This window comes from Stegodyphus dumicola, chromosome X1 (genome assembly GCF_044657685.1).
Source record: "Stegodyphus dumicola isolate Sdum_Otavi_A_Nest chromosome X1, ASM4465768v1".
Classification (NCBI taxonomy): domain Eukaryota; kingdom Metazoa; phylum Arthropoda; class Arachnida; order Araneae; family Eresidae; genus Stegodyphus; species Stegodyphus dumicola.
Genome location: NC_140780.1, coordinates 144,959,459 through 144,977,774, shown reverse-complemented (window position 1 = coordinate 144,977,774; position 18,316 = coordinate 144,959,459). Strand labels below are relative to the sequence as shown.

At 33.5% G+C, this 18,316-nt stretch overlaps 1 protein-coding gene across 1 annotated transcript; it reads right to left on the bottom strand.

The window, feature by feature from the left end:
* Positions 1–11,821: 11,821 nt before the first annotated feature.
* LOC146993296 (THAP domain-containing protein 1-like) lies at positions 11,822–18,316 on the bottom strand. Its single transcript, XM_085807187.1, has 4 exons — positions 17,921–18,316; positions 17,346–17,506; positions 16,979–17,071; positions 11,822–12,919 (listed from the first exon to the last, which is right to left on the bottom strand). Exons 2-4 carry the CDS (start codon positions 17,496–17,498, stop codon positions 12,884–12,886), a joined length of 282 nt encoding a protein of 93 aa, XP_085663313.1. The 5' UTR covers positions 17,499–17,506; positions 17,921–18,316; the 3' UTR covers positions 11,822–12,883.

Genomic DNA, 18,316 nt, shown 5'->3' with positions numbered 1-18,316 from the left:
TCAGGCCTCTCAGTAAATAAAAGCTTATTTTTTTAACCAAAAACTAAAAATTGGGATGCAAAAGTTTGTGTAATATACTTGGAAATATCTGAACATATAATTAATTAGAAACTTACAATTAAATTAATAACAAGCTAATTAACAGTAACATTAAGCTTAATTTCATTCTATCTGAAACAAGCAATCGATCAGGAGCACCGCATAACTGAAGTTTTATTGCTATTTTACGTAGATTTGCGTAGAAAATAAATATCTGCACTTGTGAAACAAGTGAATAATATACTGATGGTCAACAGGAATTAAAATACAGTGGTTAAAAATATAACTCCTTATCAGAAGGTATGCAAAGTTACCATAGCTACAGAAATTGAATGATTATGGAAAACTCATAAAGTTAAGCGCTACAGTGTGGAAAGAATATTCTGGAATAAACATGTTAAGAAAACTAGATGGAGAAATAATCCTTAATTTATTAATATCCATATAAACTCTATGCTTGTAGAGACATTAGGATTTTTTTGAAGCAGGAAAGATGAAAATTAAGCAACGCCTTTGCCGGGAATCGAACCACGGATCTCTGAAATACCGGCTCAGTGTGCTGAGCACTACACCACGAAGGCACGTTAGGAAAGCGGGATAAATACCTTATATACTCCCCTTTTTAAAGGGCGACTGGGGTTTTTAAGGGGACCCAATCGCGAAATCCTGGGTGTGTAGAATCCTTTTAGTTCGGGCGCCACTGTAGAGACATTAGAATTAATTGGAAGCAGGCAAGATGAAGCAAACCCTTCGCCGGGAATTGAACCACGGAGCTCTGAAATACAGGCTCAGTGTGCTGACCACTACACCACGAAGGCACGCTAGGAAAGCGGGAGAAATACCTTATATGCTTTTGGAAAAGGTTACAATAAATTTGGACCGAGGTATCAATCATCGAATATGAGTTAATTTCTTTCGTTATTTTTTCTTATTAAAGGGATTTGTAAAAGGATATGCTAAGGTAAAGGTGAAAATTTTTCCAATATTTTTAAAGAATAAATTAAAAATATATTTTTGCTTCATGAATTGAAACTTTTACGATGCATTTTTACACAGTAAATGAGTGTAAAAAAAGAAAGAGCTGGGGGAATTTCTTGGATTAGAAACTCGGGTCGAACTACCAATGTTTAGTGACTTTTCCGATTAATCAAAAGATCATTTGAAATTAGGTTTTTTTTTTTTTTTTTTTTTTTTTTTTTTTTTTTTTTTTTTGTGTGTGTGTGTGTGTGTGTGTATGCAAGTAAAGGAAATTCGCTGAACACTGGTTGTTCGGTCCGAGGTTCAAATCCCGCGAACGGGCTGGCTGCATGGGCGTTTTCGTGGTTTTCCCCATGCGTAACGTGTATACGAGCCAGTTTCCCTTAGAAAGTCCTCCACGAAGGCATCCCTCCCCTTAGGCAGATAGCCCTCGTGTGCTTTGCCATAATTAAATACACCATATTAAATACACCTTTTAATCGTTAAGAAAGCATTGCAAATTATGTTTTAAGTTGGGAAAATACAGCGAGCGGCCCAGCTGTAAAAACCGCTGCAAACTGGTAACTCGTTCCAGATTCGAGCACCTCGAACGTATTGGCTACGGATTATTTTCGTAGTTTTCCCATCTGTAACGTGGATACTAGCCAGTTTCCTTTAGAATCTACCTCACGGGCATTAATCTTTGCCTTGAAGTACCTAACGACAGAGCACGAAATGAGTTGTAGGGTTTATATTTATTTTAACTAACATTTATTTTAAGTTTAAACTATCTTTCCTGTCAAGCCTTACTTTCCCCTGGAACTGCCAATGCCAGAATATGTAAATTTGAGTAGAACGCGCAAGGATTCAAATTATCAGCGGAAGTATTATGATTTAAATAGAAGGAAACGAGTTCGGTGAGAGAGCTATTCTTACTTAGCGAGCGCGGAGGTAGAAATCGAGAATTGAAGAACCCCGCGTTACGGCCTATGTGCTTGGTGGGAAGTAGTTGCAATTGTTCCAGTGAGCTTCAAGTCTGCTGAATTAGCTGCGGTATTTGTTAAACGCGGTGAGTTAGTTATTTTAGAGAGCCTCGTAGTTAGAATATTGTCTTTACTTTCTTTTCAGGTTCTTATTTTTATTTGACTGCCTAGTGGGCACAGTCTGTAAGCGTCAAGAGGACGCCATTGTAATTTATTACGTTGAATAAAAAGGGACTTAAACCCTTTATAAGACTCTGTGGTTTATACAAGCTTTCACAGTCACCTCTTGGTTGCGTGCTAGTTAGAGGCGCGCAACGTTATATTGGCGCCCGAACACTTATCGAACTGAAATGGCCGAAAACTGGATGGAAGCCGCTGGACAACACCAAGAAATGACAACGCAGTTAGAAGGATTTGGATACCTGGTCCAGACTTTGAGAGCATCAATCAAGCCAAACGTCTATTTCGACGGAAAAAATTCGGTGTCCGTATTTTTAGAAGGTATAGAAAACCACTTTCAGCTCTATCCTGTGCCTGAAAGACAAAAAGTTGCTATTGCCACATCAGCACTAAGAGGACAGGCCGCGCTATGGTGGAAAAATATAGGCAAATTTCTTCTAGGTGAATTTGGAAGCCCGACGTATACATTTGAAAATTTCAAAAAATCGTTAGTAAAGGCCTTCCGCATAGTGAAAGATCGCGCACGAGTGGAAGCCGAGCTATATAGTTTCTATCAACGGGATACAGCACAATTGACGGACTTTATTTTACGAAAAATCAAGCGAACGGATATGCTGTATGGCAAGAAACCCGATGCGGAGATTATTGAAATAATATTACCAAGATTGTTACCCGCTGTTCAAGACTACTTTGAAATTAGAAACCCAACCACATTGCAGGAACTTTTCGAATTGGCGGTGAAATTTCAAAATCGCAGAATAGCGGAAAGAGCGAGAGGGGAAACATATTCTCAAAGTACCAGAAGGAAGGAGGAAACCAGAAATGGAAATCGCTCGTATGGGGAAAAGAACTATCAAGCTAACGCATCGAAACTCGAAGGTCAAGGCTTTTGAAAGATTAAAAGAAGCGCTTATTAATGCCCCTGTTTTAAAATTCCCTGAGGGGGACGAAAACCTGGAAATTGCGGCAGATGCATCAGACTATGCGGTGGGCGCGGTTCTTATGCAAAATAACCATCCGCTGGCATTTTTTAGTAAAACATTGAATCAAACACAAAGGAATTATACAGCTACAGAAAGAGAAACATTAGCCGTATTAATAGTTGTACATAAATTTCGAGTTTATTTCGGCAAATCGCCAGTAACAGTCTTTTCGGATCATGCGGCTGTTGGTAGACTTTACTCGGGAAAAAACCTAACGCCCAGGTTAATAAGATGGGCTGTAAAACTCCAAGAATATAATATCACAATAAAATATAAACCGGGTAAGGAAAACAATGTAGCTGACGCACTTTCTCGTATAAAACTGGACGATGAAGGTAATGAACTTAAATGCGCTGTGTTGACTTCAAAAATTTTAGATTCTAGAGATACGGTTATTACTGAACTGAAAGCTGATCCTGAATTTGGAAATACCTATGCTTATTTGAAAGACCCCCGAAAGCTTTGAGCATACAGATATCGATGCGATAAGAAATAGAGCAAAAAACTATGAAATAATAGATAATTTATTATTCTATACGAAAACAACAAACGAAAATCTTGAGTATAAGCCAGTCATCCCAGCCTCGCTTCGATTAAGCATTTTGAAGGAGTTGCACGAAAAAAAAAAACAGCGGGCCACCTCGGGGTCAGAAAGACTATAAAAAGGATACGCGAGGCGGTATATTTCCCGCAATTATACAAAATAGTAACGGCGTATGTCAGGTCCTGCAATCAATGTCAGTTAATAAATGATATTAATTACAGCCCGGCCGGGTACTTAAATAGCATTCGCGCTACATTTACGAATGAAATTTTAGGCATAGATCTCCTTGGTCCCTTCCCCCAGAGCGAGTTAAATAAAAATCGTTTTCTTTTAGTAATAGTAGATCATTTTTCAAAATGGATAGAAATTGTTCCACTTAAACGCGCGTCAGCCAAAACAGTCGCAGATGCATTCTTACACAGATACATTTTAAAATACGGTGCACCGATAAAAGTCATTAGCGATAACGGAAAACAATTCATTAGTCAAATATTTGAAAACATATGCAATGGACTTGATATACGCCATATCAAAATGGTTCCGTATAGACCACAGGCTAACATAGCAGAAAGAGTTAATAAAAACATTGTAAAAATAATTCGCAGTTACGTCAGCACACATCACAAGCGCTGGGATGGCTACATAAATGAATTAGCTTATGCTTTAAGAACGGCACATCATGATACTACGGGAAAAACTCCAGCAGAATTATTTTTAGGCAGAAAGTTAATTACGCCTTTAGATAAATTATTCTTTGTGCAACAAAGAGAGCAGGAATTTAGACAACAAGACGTGCAAAAGTTGATTGATCAGGCGCTTAAAACCTCGGATACGGCAAGAAATGGACAGAAGTTATATTATGATAGAAAACGCCGTGAAGCAGATTTTAAAGTTGGGAATAAAGTATTGAAACGGAAATTTTCTTTATCAAGTGCCCCAGACAATTTTATGGCAAAGTTAGCTCCAAAGTTTGAAGGCCCCTATGTAATTCAGGAAATCAAAGGAGTAGTCTTATATCTTAAAAACGAGAGAGGGGAAATCTGTAAAGCAAGTCCCGACCAGGTGAAAAAATACTATAATCCAAATGATTTTGAAATCCTTAAAAGTTTCTTGCAGGACTCAAGTTTAAACGAAATAGAAGGGCCAGAGACTGCAACAACTATTCCACCACCCAAGAAACGGAGAACTGAAGAGAGACCTAGCACTTCTACAACCCGGACGTCGGTATCAAAAAGAAAAAAGGATTTTCAAACTCCGGCGTTTAAGAAAAACAAAAATACAGATGAACCGGGTAAAGAAACCGTGGTAAAGACGAAAACACCACCTACAAAAGATGGCAGGAGAAATTACACATCAAGGAGAACGCGCACACGGCCACAGAGTCAGGTGCCAGCAAGGCCGCCGTTCCGGAAACTGAAACGCCAACAGGAGGCACAAAAATACGACGAACAGAAGAAATTCAAGAAGGACTCCAGACCGGAGGACGTCATGACCAGCCGTCCCAGGCAGAAACGCAAAGGCCAACAACCAGACGATTACTCCGTCAAGAGGCCAGCATGTAGAGGACGCAAAAGAAAAAGCAACGGGGACGACACTCGGAGATCAATAAGGAGAAGATTGACATCCATGAAACCTCTAACTTGGGATCAATTTTGCCAAAAACGGATGACGGAATTTCAAGCATCGAAAACTCAAAGATAAGTTAAAACCTTCTATAAATATTTTTCTCTTTTGTTCCGAAATGTTATGCATAAGTACGAAGTTCTATGTTTTGACGAAAGTCAATATGTCTCGGTTGAGACTTAGTTTTGTTTTACTTTATTTAGCTAAGGCAAAAGTATTATTTTCTTTAAGTGTAAAAGCTAAAAACAAGCATTTTCTGTTGGTCGAAAGACTAATTCTGTAATGTTAAAGCCAAAATTTGGCCGGAGATAAAAATAACTTCGTATTCTTGTACTAATAAGAATTTTAGTTTCAGTGCCGCCAGTTTGGCGAAGAATGAGTAAAGTAAAAATTTATTTTCTCTTATTCATTTTATGGTAAATTGTAAAAAGCATATGTATTAAACTTTTGTAAATGTATGTAAATACTTGCATGTTATGTAAAAGTAGAATTTAGTCTAGAAGCATAAAATTGTAGATGCTAAAAGTGAATGCTTAAAAGCAATGAAGTCAAAATTTAAGTATTAAACTGTAAAGTCATGCTTTAGAGCGAAAGCCTGCATGTTTAAAGATGAATGAGGGGGAAGTTAGAATGAATGTGTTTTGTAGGGTTCTCCACCTACATTTGAATTTTTAAGAATATTAAAGTAGCTCATTGAGTTGTAGAATGTCGAGTAAGGTGTGTCTATTTGGTTGTTGAATTCTAACAAATCATGGTGGTTAGGGGAAGTGTTGTAAGACTAAAACACGAATATTCCCGTTTGACACCACACATGGTGGAGAGCCAGGGTAAAGTTAAATTAATGCTTGAAAAATTGAATGAATGTGAAGTAAGCAATAACTAAGAAAAACGAAACGTTAAAAACAAAAATTTATTGTGTCAAGAAAGTGTAAATTATAATGTATGTAGAAAGATACTGATACTTATTCCTTCCAGATGCTGGAAGGAAAGACCAAGATTGATTGATGAAGTCCAGGAAAAGTTGCTGTAAGAAGAAAGCTTTGTAACGAGCAAAAGAATTTTAGTATATAATTGTTACATAAGATTTTTTTTGTGTAAACGAGGCTTTCGCCAGTTAGTTCAGAATTAGATAAACTTACAACAGGTCGTTTGTAGGACCTGCTTCCAAGTTTTCCAAATTCTGGCAGCGGCAAATGTAGGGTTTATATTTATTTTAACTAACATTTATTTTAAGTTTAAACTATCTTTCCTGTCAAGCCTTACTTTCCCCTGGAACTGCCAATGCCAGAATATGTAAATTTGAGTAGAACGCGCAAGGATTCAAATTATCAGTGGAAGTATTATGATTTAAATAGAAGGAAACGACTTCGGTGAGCGAAAGCATGAGCCTATGTGCTTGGCGGGAAGTAGTTGCAATTGTTCCAGTGAGCTTCAAGTCTGCTGAATTAGCTGCGGTATTTGTAAAACGCGGTGAGTTAGTTATTTTAGAGAGCCTCGTAGTTAGAATATTGTCTTTACTTTCTTTTCAGGTTCTTATTTTTATTTGACTGCCTAGTGGGCACAGTCTGTAAGTGTCAAGAGGACGCCATTGTAATTTAATACGTTGAATAAAAAGGGACTTAAACCCTTTATAAGACTCTGTGGTTTATACAAGCTTTCACAGTCACCTCTTGGTTGCGTGCTAGTTAGAGGCGCGCAACGTTATAGAGTAATTAAATAAAAAATAAATAATCTGCAAAACAACTTTAAAAATTTGATCTCCTGTCTGTGATGAAAGTTCATGCCCCTGTTCTTTTATTTATTTATTTATTTATTTATTTATTTTTTGTCCAAAGGAGTAATTTGCTCACAAAGACTATTAATTTCGTTTTGGAATTTTGCGTCGAAAACTTTAAAAGGCTGTATCACTTTTTAAATCGTTGCCACCACATATTATTTCCCTGTATTATATTTAAAGAAATTAAATAATGAAGAATCTGCATAAAGGTACGTATGTTTCTCGCATTGTGATAAAACAATGGTACCTAGAGCCATAAAAATTTCAATAACGTAATCTTCCGTAGAATATGGGCATGTGGAAGCCCTAATTTGAATTTGAAATTTGTTTTGTTATCGATTTCATATTTTGCAACACGTCAACGAATTTTTGATTAAAAAAACTAAACGATTTAAAAGCTAGCAATGGTAACACTCTAAGAAGGATTTAAGGGGAAAAAAAAACTTTTTGTTTCCAGAGAGCGAGACTGTGTATCGAAAGGACCTTCTTTCTCAAACACTGTTATTAATAACGTAATAACACAATAATTAATAATGCAATTAAGACCGAAAATTTTCTTCACAATAAATTTTACGAAATAATTATAGATGCTTCTTTATATGTATTTTCACTCAGACAAGGCAATCCACATTATCTGGGCTAATCGGGATTTTACACTTTTCGGACTAATCGGGAATGAAAACGTGATTAAACAAAACTTAATTATTACAAAACGTGTATAAAATATTTATCTGGGCAGACAATAACGCGAGTTAATTAATTCAGATTTAAACAATTTTGTCGCTTATGATAATTTCCCCTTTGCAATACATAATTTAGCGTGCTTTTAAGTTATTCACCCAAGGTCAATATTTCTTTCGGATCAAGACTGTTTCGGTCCTGTTCTTATGGCGGAAGTATTTAAATTATTTTCATACGTCTGCTGTAAGAATCAAAATATTTTGAAAATAAGCATAATCAAGAAATGATTTTTTTTTCTATATCTCAATAGAAATATTTAAAAAAAATCTAATCTATATTTGCCATTTGCACAACCTATTGGATATTTGTATTAAATATGCACACAAAAAATATTAGATTAAAAATTGGTTGCCATTTTAATTAGCAAAATTTAAGTTATAATACTTTAATTCTAAAATTTAGTGTGAGATTTGGCCCTGTTTGAGATAGATCAATTTCGTTACGTCTGGTCTCAGTTCGATTAGTTTTAACCATAAATTAGGATCCAATTTTAATTTTGTTCTGTACTTATTTTTCAAGTACAACATGGAAGAAATGGTCTAGTGGTTAGCGTCGCTGACTGCCGAATGTCCCGGGTTCTAACAACACTGACTCTACTACAAGCCAGATGGCGGTTTTGTGACGTCACAAGTTGTGGTCATCGGGGATTTGATGCGTCGTCCGTTGTAACGAACGAAGCGTGCTTGTTGCTATCGCTATTTTACAGTGTCCTTTTGTTGACATATTTGTTGGTCGATTCCGACTTAATGTTGACAAATATGGGTGGATGTTTTGCATCAAATCATTCAAAAAATAAGTTTAGGACGTTTCGCCAAAAATGAAGAAAATGGATAATTAATTCTCGTCAAAATCAATGGATTCCGGTCTCAAAAGCATGTTTTTGAGGTAAGTTTAGCTTCGAATTTTCTCATAGAATGTTAGAATAAATTACTCTTCGTATTTCTTTAAAACGTGCATTTTCGTTTAACTATCATTTATTAATGATCAAATGATTTTATAAATACAAAATAAACTGCGAAATGTGTGTGTGTTTGTGCAGTAAATTATAGCCGATACTGTTTGTGATGTTTCTTTTATTATCGCTTGTAAAATTGTACACTACATTTCATGTAAATTTTGTGCTTGGTTAGAAATGTGATATGACTTTTCGTGTTTCAATTTTACTCTACGATTGATAATTTAAAGTCGCATGCTATATTTTGATGTATTGTCACCAAACCTGTTGGTTTGCACCTTTGTTAAAAATTGGATACATAGTTATGATCTAAATTATAAATTATTTAGGTTTTTCGTTATATTAAGATAAATAAATTGTGTATTTGTCTAGGCATTTTGAAGAAGTATTAATTTAAATATTCTATGCATCATTTTGATCCTATTATCATGCTTTTATGTTATAGTAAACCTTCATGTTGTATTTCTAACTATAGTTACTTTAAATTTATTTTCAATGTGTGAACAGGAAATATGTTTTAATTAGCAGTATTAATTAATTAATTTTGCAAATTTAGGGGGGATTTAAAAGTCCTCCTGAAATTTTTAAATTATGCTTTCTATGTGAAAAAATAATTCAAAATTTTCAAGACAAAATAATATGTGGAAATATAACTGTGGACGAAGAATTTATAAATATGCAAAATCAGATGAGGTAAATATTCCCTCCTGTTACAATATCAAAACAAAGATCATAAAATGTTTGACTGCACATGGATTTTTTTTTTTTTTTTCCCAAGAAGCTTATTCAAAATAAAAAGCAGCATGAGGAAAGTTTGTTCAGTTCTGCCTGTGAAAAAGTACATTAGTTATTGCTGAAAAATTGTTGCTTATCTCTTAGAACAATAGTTATACCCACGAGTAGCTGAATGGTTAAGATTACTGAATGCTAAGAGTACATTTTCTGTTCTTTTTCTGAACATGCTGTCTGCATGGTTGGTTGTTTTTTTTTTTTTTTTTTTTTTTTTTTTTTTTTTTTTACGTATAAAGTGAATACAAGCCAGTTCTCATTAGAAAGTCCTTCACCATGAGCAGATAGCACTTTTGAGCTTTGTAATAGTCAACTAACCAAACTGTTATGAATATTAGATAATAAGCTTAACATTGGTGAAGATCTTTCTCGTAAATTTGACATGGAATATCTCTTGGTCTGCTAAATCAAATTTACTTTTGTGTGACCTTAAATCAGAGGCACCAATCGTGAATCTGTTTTGGCGTGTTTTAAGAATTATAAATGAAAAATTTATTGCTACTGTGAAAGAATGCTCAACTAATGTTTACCTTACTAATCAATTCTTATAGTATTGTAATGGCTTGCTCTGTTGCAAATTTTTTGCTAACCAGAAACTTTCAGTACTGCATTTCCTTTAATTGTGTTTTTGTTTATGCCCTTTCAGTTATAATTCTTATAATCATAGGGATAATGAAAGTATTTAATTACTTTATATTTAAGAAATAAGTTTTTTTATTTATGGTAATATTTTGCACAGATTATAAAGTAAACATTTCACAAAAGAGAGCATATATTTTCGGGAATATTGTTTAAAGTAAAAATGATATCAGCTTTTAAACATTATATATATATATTAAGAAAATAAAATCAGGCTCTAGTGTAGAATTGGGTGTCCCTTTGATTAGCGACTTTTTTTTTTTTTTTTTTTTAAATTTTGGCAATGAAACCTCGCTTCAGGTTACCATGATAGGTTTAACTTTGTTTTAGCTTCCTTATTTAAATGAAAATAGATTGATGTGTACATGGACAAATTTAAGGCAGTGCGCAATGCCTAGTTTGTGCAATTCTAGGATGCTTTTTTAAGTGAAAACATATCGATGTGTACATGGACACAGAGTTCGTGCAATTCTTTTTTTTCCTTTTACTTATTACATGCTCCTCCGCCTTTAGGCACTACAGGAAAAGGAGGAATGCCCCGTGGAGGTCTTGCTAAAATCCTAGTATACGGTGCAGCCTTGGTGCAATTTTGAAAATTATCGCCAACATCAAAATGACCTGTTTAACTACTCATCGTATATGTCCCGTTTACTGCTCATCATAAAGTGGGCAAAAGTACCCAAATCCCTTGTGCACCAGATACTAGGATTAAACTTTTAAAATCCTAGTATACGGTGCAGCCTTGATGCGATTTTGAAACTTATCGCCAACACCAAAAATGACCCAAAGAACGTCTATGTATATACTATACACTATATACATAGTATATGCTATGTATAACTATATATATTCTTTGAATGACGCGTTTACTACTCATCATATATGTCCCGTTTTTACTGCTCATCATAAAGTCGCCAAAAGTAGCCAAATCCTGTGTGCACCGGATACTAGGATTAAACCGAGGTCTTTTTAAGGTAAACTGGCTCATATCCAAGTTACACATGGGGAAAGCCACGAAAACGCCCATGCAGCCAGCCCATTTGCCGGGATTCGAACCCTGGACCGAACTACCAGTGTTCAGCGGCTTTTACCGCTTGCCCACTGGTGGGCTTGTGCGATTCTTTGACTTCTTATTTTGGTTTTGTATAGCGGCCATTTTGAAATTGTGCCTTCCTGACGCCAATCTTGGTGTCAAAAAAGAATCGCCAAAATACATGGGACACCCAATTGTAAACTTTTACCTAAAATCACTACTCATCATGACACCAAATTTTTTAAAATGAATTTAGATCAGTAAAATATTCAAGACTATGCAAATTGTAAACAAAAACCAATGCACGTATAAAGAATTCTTTATTTGATTGCAGTCTTAATGTGACATGTCAGAACACTTTTCATATTTCACATTTTATTTATTCATTAAAAATTATTATGCATTCAAGTTTGTTTTCATTTTAAACTTAGTTTTGAAAAGGCATAATAAATTATTTTCCAGAATATAATATCTGTTGTAATGTTCATAGATGGATTTATATTAAAATATAAAATTTTATTTGTTAGAAAATAATAAAAATTTTCATAAATTCAACTGCTAAAGAAAAATACACAACAGTACATTTATAACAAATTTTATTACAGCATCTTTACACATATCATTATAACTGAAATCCAACACAATTTATTCTGTGTTGACACAAAAGAAATACAATGCAAGAATATAAAACTCGATCATTATAAGAAATGAACATTCATAATATGAATCATTTATTATCTTCATAATAAATGGTTTTCTCTCCTTTTAATGCAATATTCAGGTATAGAATCCAGTACAGTTCTGTTATGGGGAAGCCATCGACAAATTTTTTGCTAAACTCGCGAAGAGACTGGTTCATATGAAGTCGCCAATGTTTACTTCTAAAGTCATTAGAATGTTAACTTTTTTAAGAAAATGTAAAAGAATGTCTTTTCAAAATTGGCAATGAGAATGCAAATTCCAAAGATGTAATGGTCACTTGTATTTCAATCAACAGGCCTTCAACACAAGTTTCCCATATTCTATTATAAAATCTCTGGTTTCAATGATAAATGTAAGAGAATACATGTCAATATAGAATAATGACAATACACCAATGGCATTTTAGGGAAAAAAAAAAGTTTGCTTATTATCAATAATTAAATTTACAGTTATATGAAATAAAATAAACATACCCATTACATGCATCACAAGGTAATTTGTTTAAGAAATATTTTTCCATTCTTATGATACTCAGTTTCATAATATCCACAATTATCTGGGACATTTTTTTACTTCTTCAGCACATAAAGCTCTTGCAATAATCAAAGATCTTTCCATCTATTTTATAATACTGACGATTTGTTACACAAGACACCACACTGATAAGCACAAATGTATATTACCAAATGAAGAGTTTTTGTTGAAAATAAGGAGGATGAATTATTCCAATACTTATATTTGGAATTAAATCATGCACACAATCAAGTTCTAGATATTCCTTTGTTAATCATTTTCTTTATCATTCAGGACTGATCGATATTCTTGAACAGAGTGGTGTGACAATGGATATTGCACATATTTTTTAGTCCACAAAGCACCAATTCTTAACTTCAATAAACTAAGATATATCCTATGCATTTTTACACCTGAAAGCCATTTCATGATAAAAACACTCCTTTCTTCGTTATGAATACCTGAAACAAAGAAAGAAAAAACAGAACAAATTTATTTTTTAGTCTTTAAAATCATATATCATATAACTATTATACAGGTGAAATGTTATAAAGACCTATGTATGTAACTTTGTAAAGACTTATAAATTAATATCATAATATATTTATAGAGCTTGGGTCAAAATTATTATTATGAAATATAATTATTGCTGTATGTCTCTTTCTTTTTAATAAACAACAAGGTGTTAGCCGAGGTTTCCAAGCCTCGTTACCAAAGTGTACGTGATAGAGCCTTATCATGTCAGGAAAAGTGCAATGACAGAAAAGGATACCGGACGTCCCTTGCAGTCACACTTCATCATTCTTTATTTAATTATTTCAATAACTTTTCAAACTTTTAGTCTGTTTGCTTATTTTTCATGTTCCAAAACGAAAAGTCCCTAGGCCATTTCCAAGTCGTTTTCCAGTAGAAGCAGTCCGGCTAATTCTATCTTTGGATTTCTTAACAGTGAGATTTTTTATGGGGTGGGGTAGTTAGCCCCACACCCAACCCCCAACCTGGAGGACCAGTTCCCTGATATAATCCCCAGGGGCAGGGTGCCCGGCTATACCCCCAGACGCTGGGTACCCATTTTAGTCGCCTTTTACGACATGTATGAGCTACATTGGGACTATTTTTTCACACCCGGTCACCACACGGGTATATTAGTAGATTGATTTGTGCTTATTCACTGTGAATAATGTGAAGAGCAAATATTACTTGAGCTGAACATGTAGTACTATCCAAAAAGAGTCCATACAATTATTGCATAAATAGAAATATTAGAGTTAGATTGTGCAGAAAGAAGACATTATGGAATTTGTCTTTTTTCTACACTACTACACTATGCCATGTAATATGTTCTTTCTACACTACTACACTATGACTACACTATGCCATGTAATTGCAGGATACAAAATCTTAAATAATGATGAACATTTTAAGAAACACAATTGAAATACAAAATAGAAACTTTGGGAACTTGAGAAGTAACTGAGTATAAAGAAAATTTTAAATAATATAAAATCTTCAGTAATACCAAAAACTTGGTTAAATAACTAAATAAGCAAAGAATAATATCTACAAGTCCAGAATAAAATATGATATTTAGCATTTAAATGTATAATAAATATGCTTCTTAAATCTCAGCTGCTCAGCAACGATGACACGTAGATATTTAGCAAAGGTGCTTGTAAATACAATATAGAAATTTCAGGACCTTGAGAAGTAACTTAGTATAAAGCAAATTAAAAATTATATAAAATCTTGAGTAATATTAAAAACTTGGTTAAATAAGCAAAGAATAATATATACAAGTCCAAAATAAATTTTGGCATAAAGCAATTTAAATGTATAACAAACATGCTTCTTAAATCTCAGCTGCTCACCAAAGATGACACGTAGATATTTAGCAAAGATGCAGTTTGAGAGAACTTTAAAAATTACTTTTAAAGACAGCATCAATGTTACTTTGCAAGTGTCTTTTTTTTTCTTTATTGGACTTAATATCGTCATTTTTCCTATTGCAAAGATTCTTGAGCATGATATTTGTTGATATCCAAATTATCAGTTTCCTTATACTTTCACTTGTATGACCATTATCACAAATAATATCATCAAAGAGCATTTCTTTTAATTCTAAAATTTTAAAAGTCAAATTTGCAACAATTTTCCTCTGATTTTGTTCCAACAAAAAATCTTCATATTCTTCACTACACAGCTTATTTACAATTAAATAATTATACATAATTATATTTACAATAAATGGTTTTGGCCACCTGAGTCCACCACGATCAAGATTCTTTATAAGATCATACGTTTGATCATGATTAACTGTGGAATTTATTGTGATGTTTTGTTTGCAGGTACAGCATTTCACTTTCTTTAAAACTGCATGACAACAGTAACCACCTAAATAAGTCAGAACTGGCAGATGGCTACTAATGCCCTTCACATCACTCTCCGTAATATTTAATGATGAGTAATATACTGTATTATCTAATTCTATAATATCATGAAGATTATCATCATATTCAAATGATGTTAAAGGGACAGTAGTATTTTTAATAATCAATTCTAACTTAATACTTGATTGTATTCTTAATTTTTTTTCACATTCTAATAACTGTCTCATTGAAATATGATACTGAGAACCAGAAAGTTGTCTGTATTTACCAAACCGGGCTTCAAGAGCATCAGTCTGAATTTTTCCTGGAAGTATATATTTCATTCCAAGCTCTTCAACACAATATCTAGTCAACTCCAGTATACCATAAGTAGTTTGTTTGAGAGCTGCATGAGTTTCTTTTGTAAGCATGCCTGTTGAACATTTCATTGATTCCCATGCATCTAACCAGTTAAGAAACTGATTGAGGAAAACAACTTTTGAATCAGAATCATCTGCTGTTAATAGCTTCATAAATTCACTCTTTTGATGTATACCTTTAAACATAGTTTTAACATTCATAATATCCCACCATTTGCATATTATGGATATAAACTCAGATGTATCTGAATAGTGTGGTATTTCATGCAAAGGACCCAAATGAATCAGACCTTCAATAGTAAATTTATTGAAAATCTTAAGAACCAGTTTAATGTTTTGTTTCTCTAAATTAGAAGGTGAAAGACTTTTTAGAGTTAAACCATTAGAAAATGTAATCAGTTGGTCATTTTCAATTTCATGTAGCTTTCTCAAAGACATAAACGAAGCAGTTTTGAAGTGCTTCTTTGAAAGATCTTCAATATTTGGAAAAAACATACATGTACCAGGATTTTTCTGGTTCAGCCAATTGTTCCTTATATTTTTAAATAAATGAACTGCATCTATTATGTAGAAAAGAGGCCTATTCCTATTCATTGGATGTTTGTAAACAAATGAATTACGTGGTGGATTTGAAAACAAACTCATGGCTTTTCTATTTATTGCATTGTTGTCTGTAATAACACAAATAACAATAATTCCCATATTTTCAAGACCTCTAATCACTTTTTTAATTACATAATGTAATGTTTCAAAATTTATTGTGTTAACAGGCATAATATGTACTACCTCTTTGAATGAAGATTCCAAACTGGATATCATAAAAGCAAATGCACTGGTTGCCGGACTGGAAGAATCAAATGCAGCCCCAACGACAGAGCCTCCTTTGTAATCAAAATATGGCTGAACATAAATTTCATCTACCAAAAGAATCACTTTTCTTTCTCGATCCTCAAGGAAAGTTACACGATTTTTTATATATTTTTAAAAATTTTCATCAATAGTTTCATTACATGGTGACAATACTAAATTGCTACAAATTTTTTTTTAAAGTCGAAGGATGAGGCATAATAATACTGCCACTATCCCTTAAAAATTTATATGCATGTGGTGATATAGTATTTAACAAGCATGCTAACACTAGTACATCAAGATTGTATCTAAAATTATTTTTAGGGCAAAGTAAAAGATTCATCTGGTCTTGCATAAATTTAATAATGCTCTCATTTTTGTCGTTAGAGATAGTTTGCAGTAATTCATTAATTATATCAATTGTTATGGTTAATTTTAAATTTAACTCTTTGGTTTGAAGATTAGCCAATTTATCTAAAACAGTCCTAATTTCATTAAAATTTGTAACTTTATGTGGGAATGTGTAAGGAGATAATTGCATAATAGATTTTTCTTTAATAAATACAGACATTTCTTGATTGTCATTCACAACTACAGAATAATCAATTGATGGCCCAGGACTAAAAACAATATGAATAAAGCAAACAGTTGAGGTATCTGGAACTGTGTATACATGCCAAAATGCTGATATTCCATAGCGATCAATACATGACAAAATATCATTAGAACAATTAATTTTCAAATCATTATTATACATTTCATATTCTTTAAGGCTTTCACGCAATGCTTTCTGTAAATTATGGCACTCGCGGGCAGTTTTTTTTGCATCAGGATCTTCTCGTACAATGGTGCTACTTTTTGAACTGTATACAGATGGATAGTCCTTAAATATTGATGGCACTGTATTTTCTTTTAATCTACGCACCTGAAGTGGAGCAGAAATTAAAATTCCATTCTTAGAATCAAATGCTGAAGCTTCAACTTTAAAATCACTTTCCTTGAAATGCAATTCACAAACCTTTAGAGAAAATTTAAAAAAAAAAAAAAAAAAACCATTATGTTAATAGTAATAGTTTAAAAATCAGAGGGTTCATTCTGAGCATTTGTAGTAAAGAATATTCATTTCACAGATAGAACCAGAGAATATTTGCAGTGATTAAAGCTATATTTCAATCATTTATTTCTGTATATCCTGGTTTATGTAACAAAATATTATCATTTAAAAATTTCTGAATGAACCCTTATATGTAATTAGAATCTACACTATTAGTTAATAACTCTACTTTACTTACCTTTGAACTCTTTTTGGGTGAAAAGTCTTTCCGTTGGATTGCAGAAAGCCACTCTCTCTTCAAATCTTCATTTTTAGGAAAGGAGAATACAGACACTTTTGGTCCTGTTGGGTAGTTTCCCTTACATAATGGGACACAGCATCTACCCGGCATTTTAATAACTGAAATGTTTTTATTTAAATTAATATATAAAAGGGAGTAAATAGTTATGTATAAAATATAAATTAATTATTTTTAAATATAAAAGGGAGTAAATAGTTATAGTGTATAGCTAATAGCATGTAAAATTTTAAGAATAAGCTGTGTTAGCTTATATTATAACATCAAATTTATACAGGTCCATGAAAAAATGTTTTATTCTGAAACAGATCAGGTAATATAATTATGCAAAGCCCGTTTATTCTACGATGGGCTGACACAACATTATTCAAAAAGAAATTATACATAGCACAGCAGCCTTGTCTCTACCAGAAATAACACATGTATACTAGAACATACGCCTAAAAACGTTGATATAATTAGAAATATTTTACAGAATTAGAATACTTTACAGAAGTAAAGTAATGTATTCTTACCTCTCTAAAATACATCCAACCTTAAAACCATAAAAAAATCAAAGTATTCTGCTTCAGCGTTCGCACAACGTCAGAAGCTTCAGCAATCAGCAAAGAGCCACTGCATGCGTTCCGAAGTTTATTATGACCAGAAGTCGTGAGGTCACACGAATTTTCAAACCGCGCGCTTAGGCTTGAAGTAGAGTCGGTGTTGGTTCTAATCCCGGAGATTGGAAGGAATGGCAGTTTGTAAATGTATAGTGTCGGTGCGGCATGGCGGCAGTCTAATTATGCGGCAAGCCGAAAGTCCTCTCGTGTAGTTTGGTGGAAAGAGAGAGGGTAGGAGACCCTCGGACCCGTTCCCCCGGTGTGCTCTCCATCAAAATTTGGGGCGGACCGTTCCTTGCCACGAGGTAT

Excerpts from the sequence above, each read along its gene's own strand:
- LOC146993296 (XM_085807187.1), bottom strand. The coding sequence starts at position 17,498 with ATGCCGGGTAGATGCTGTGTCCCATTATGTAAGGGAAACTACCCAACA. Across the intron at positions 17,072-17,345 it reads CACCCAAAAAGAGTTCAAAG|GTTTGTGAATTGCATTTCAA; the intron begins GTAAGTAAAGTA and ends TTTTCTCTAAAG. Across the intron at positions 12,920-16,978 it reads TAATTTCTGCTCCACTTCAG|GTATTCATAACGAAGAAAGG; the intron begins GTGCGTAGATTA and ends TCTTTGTTTCAG.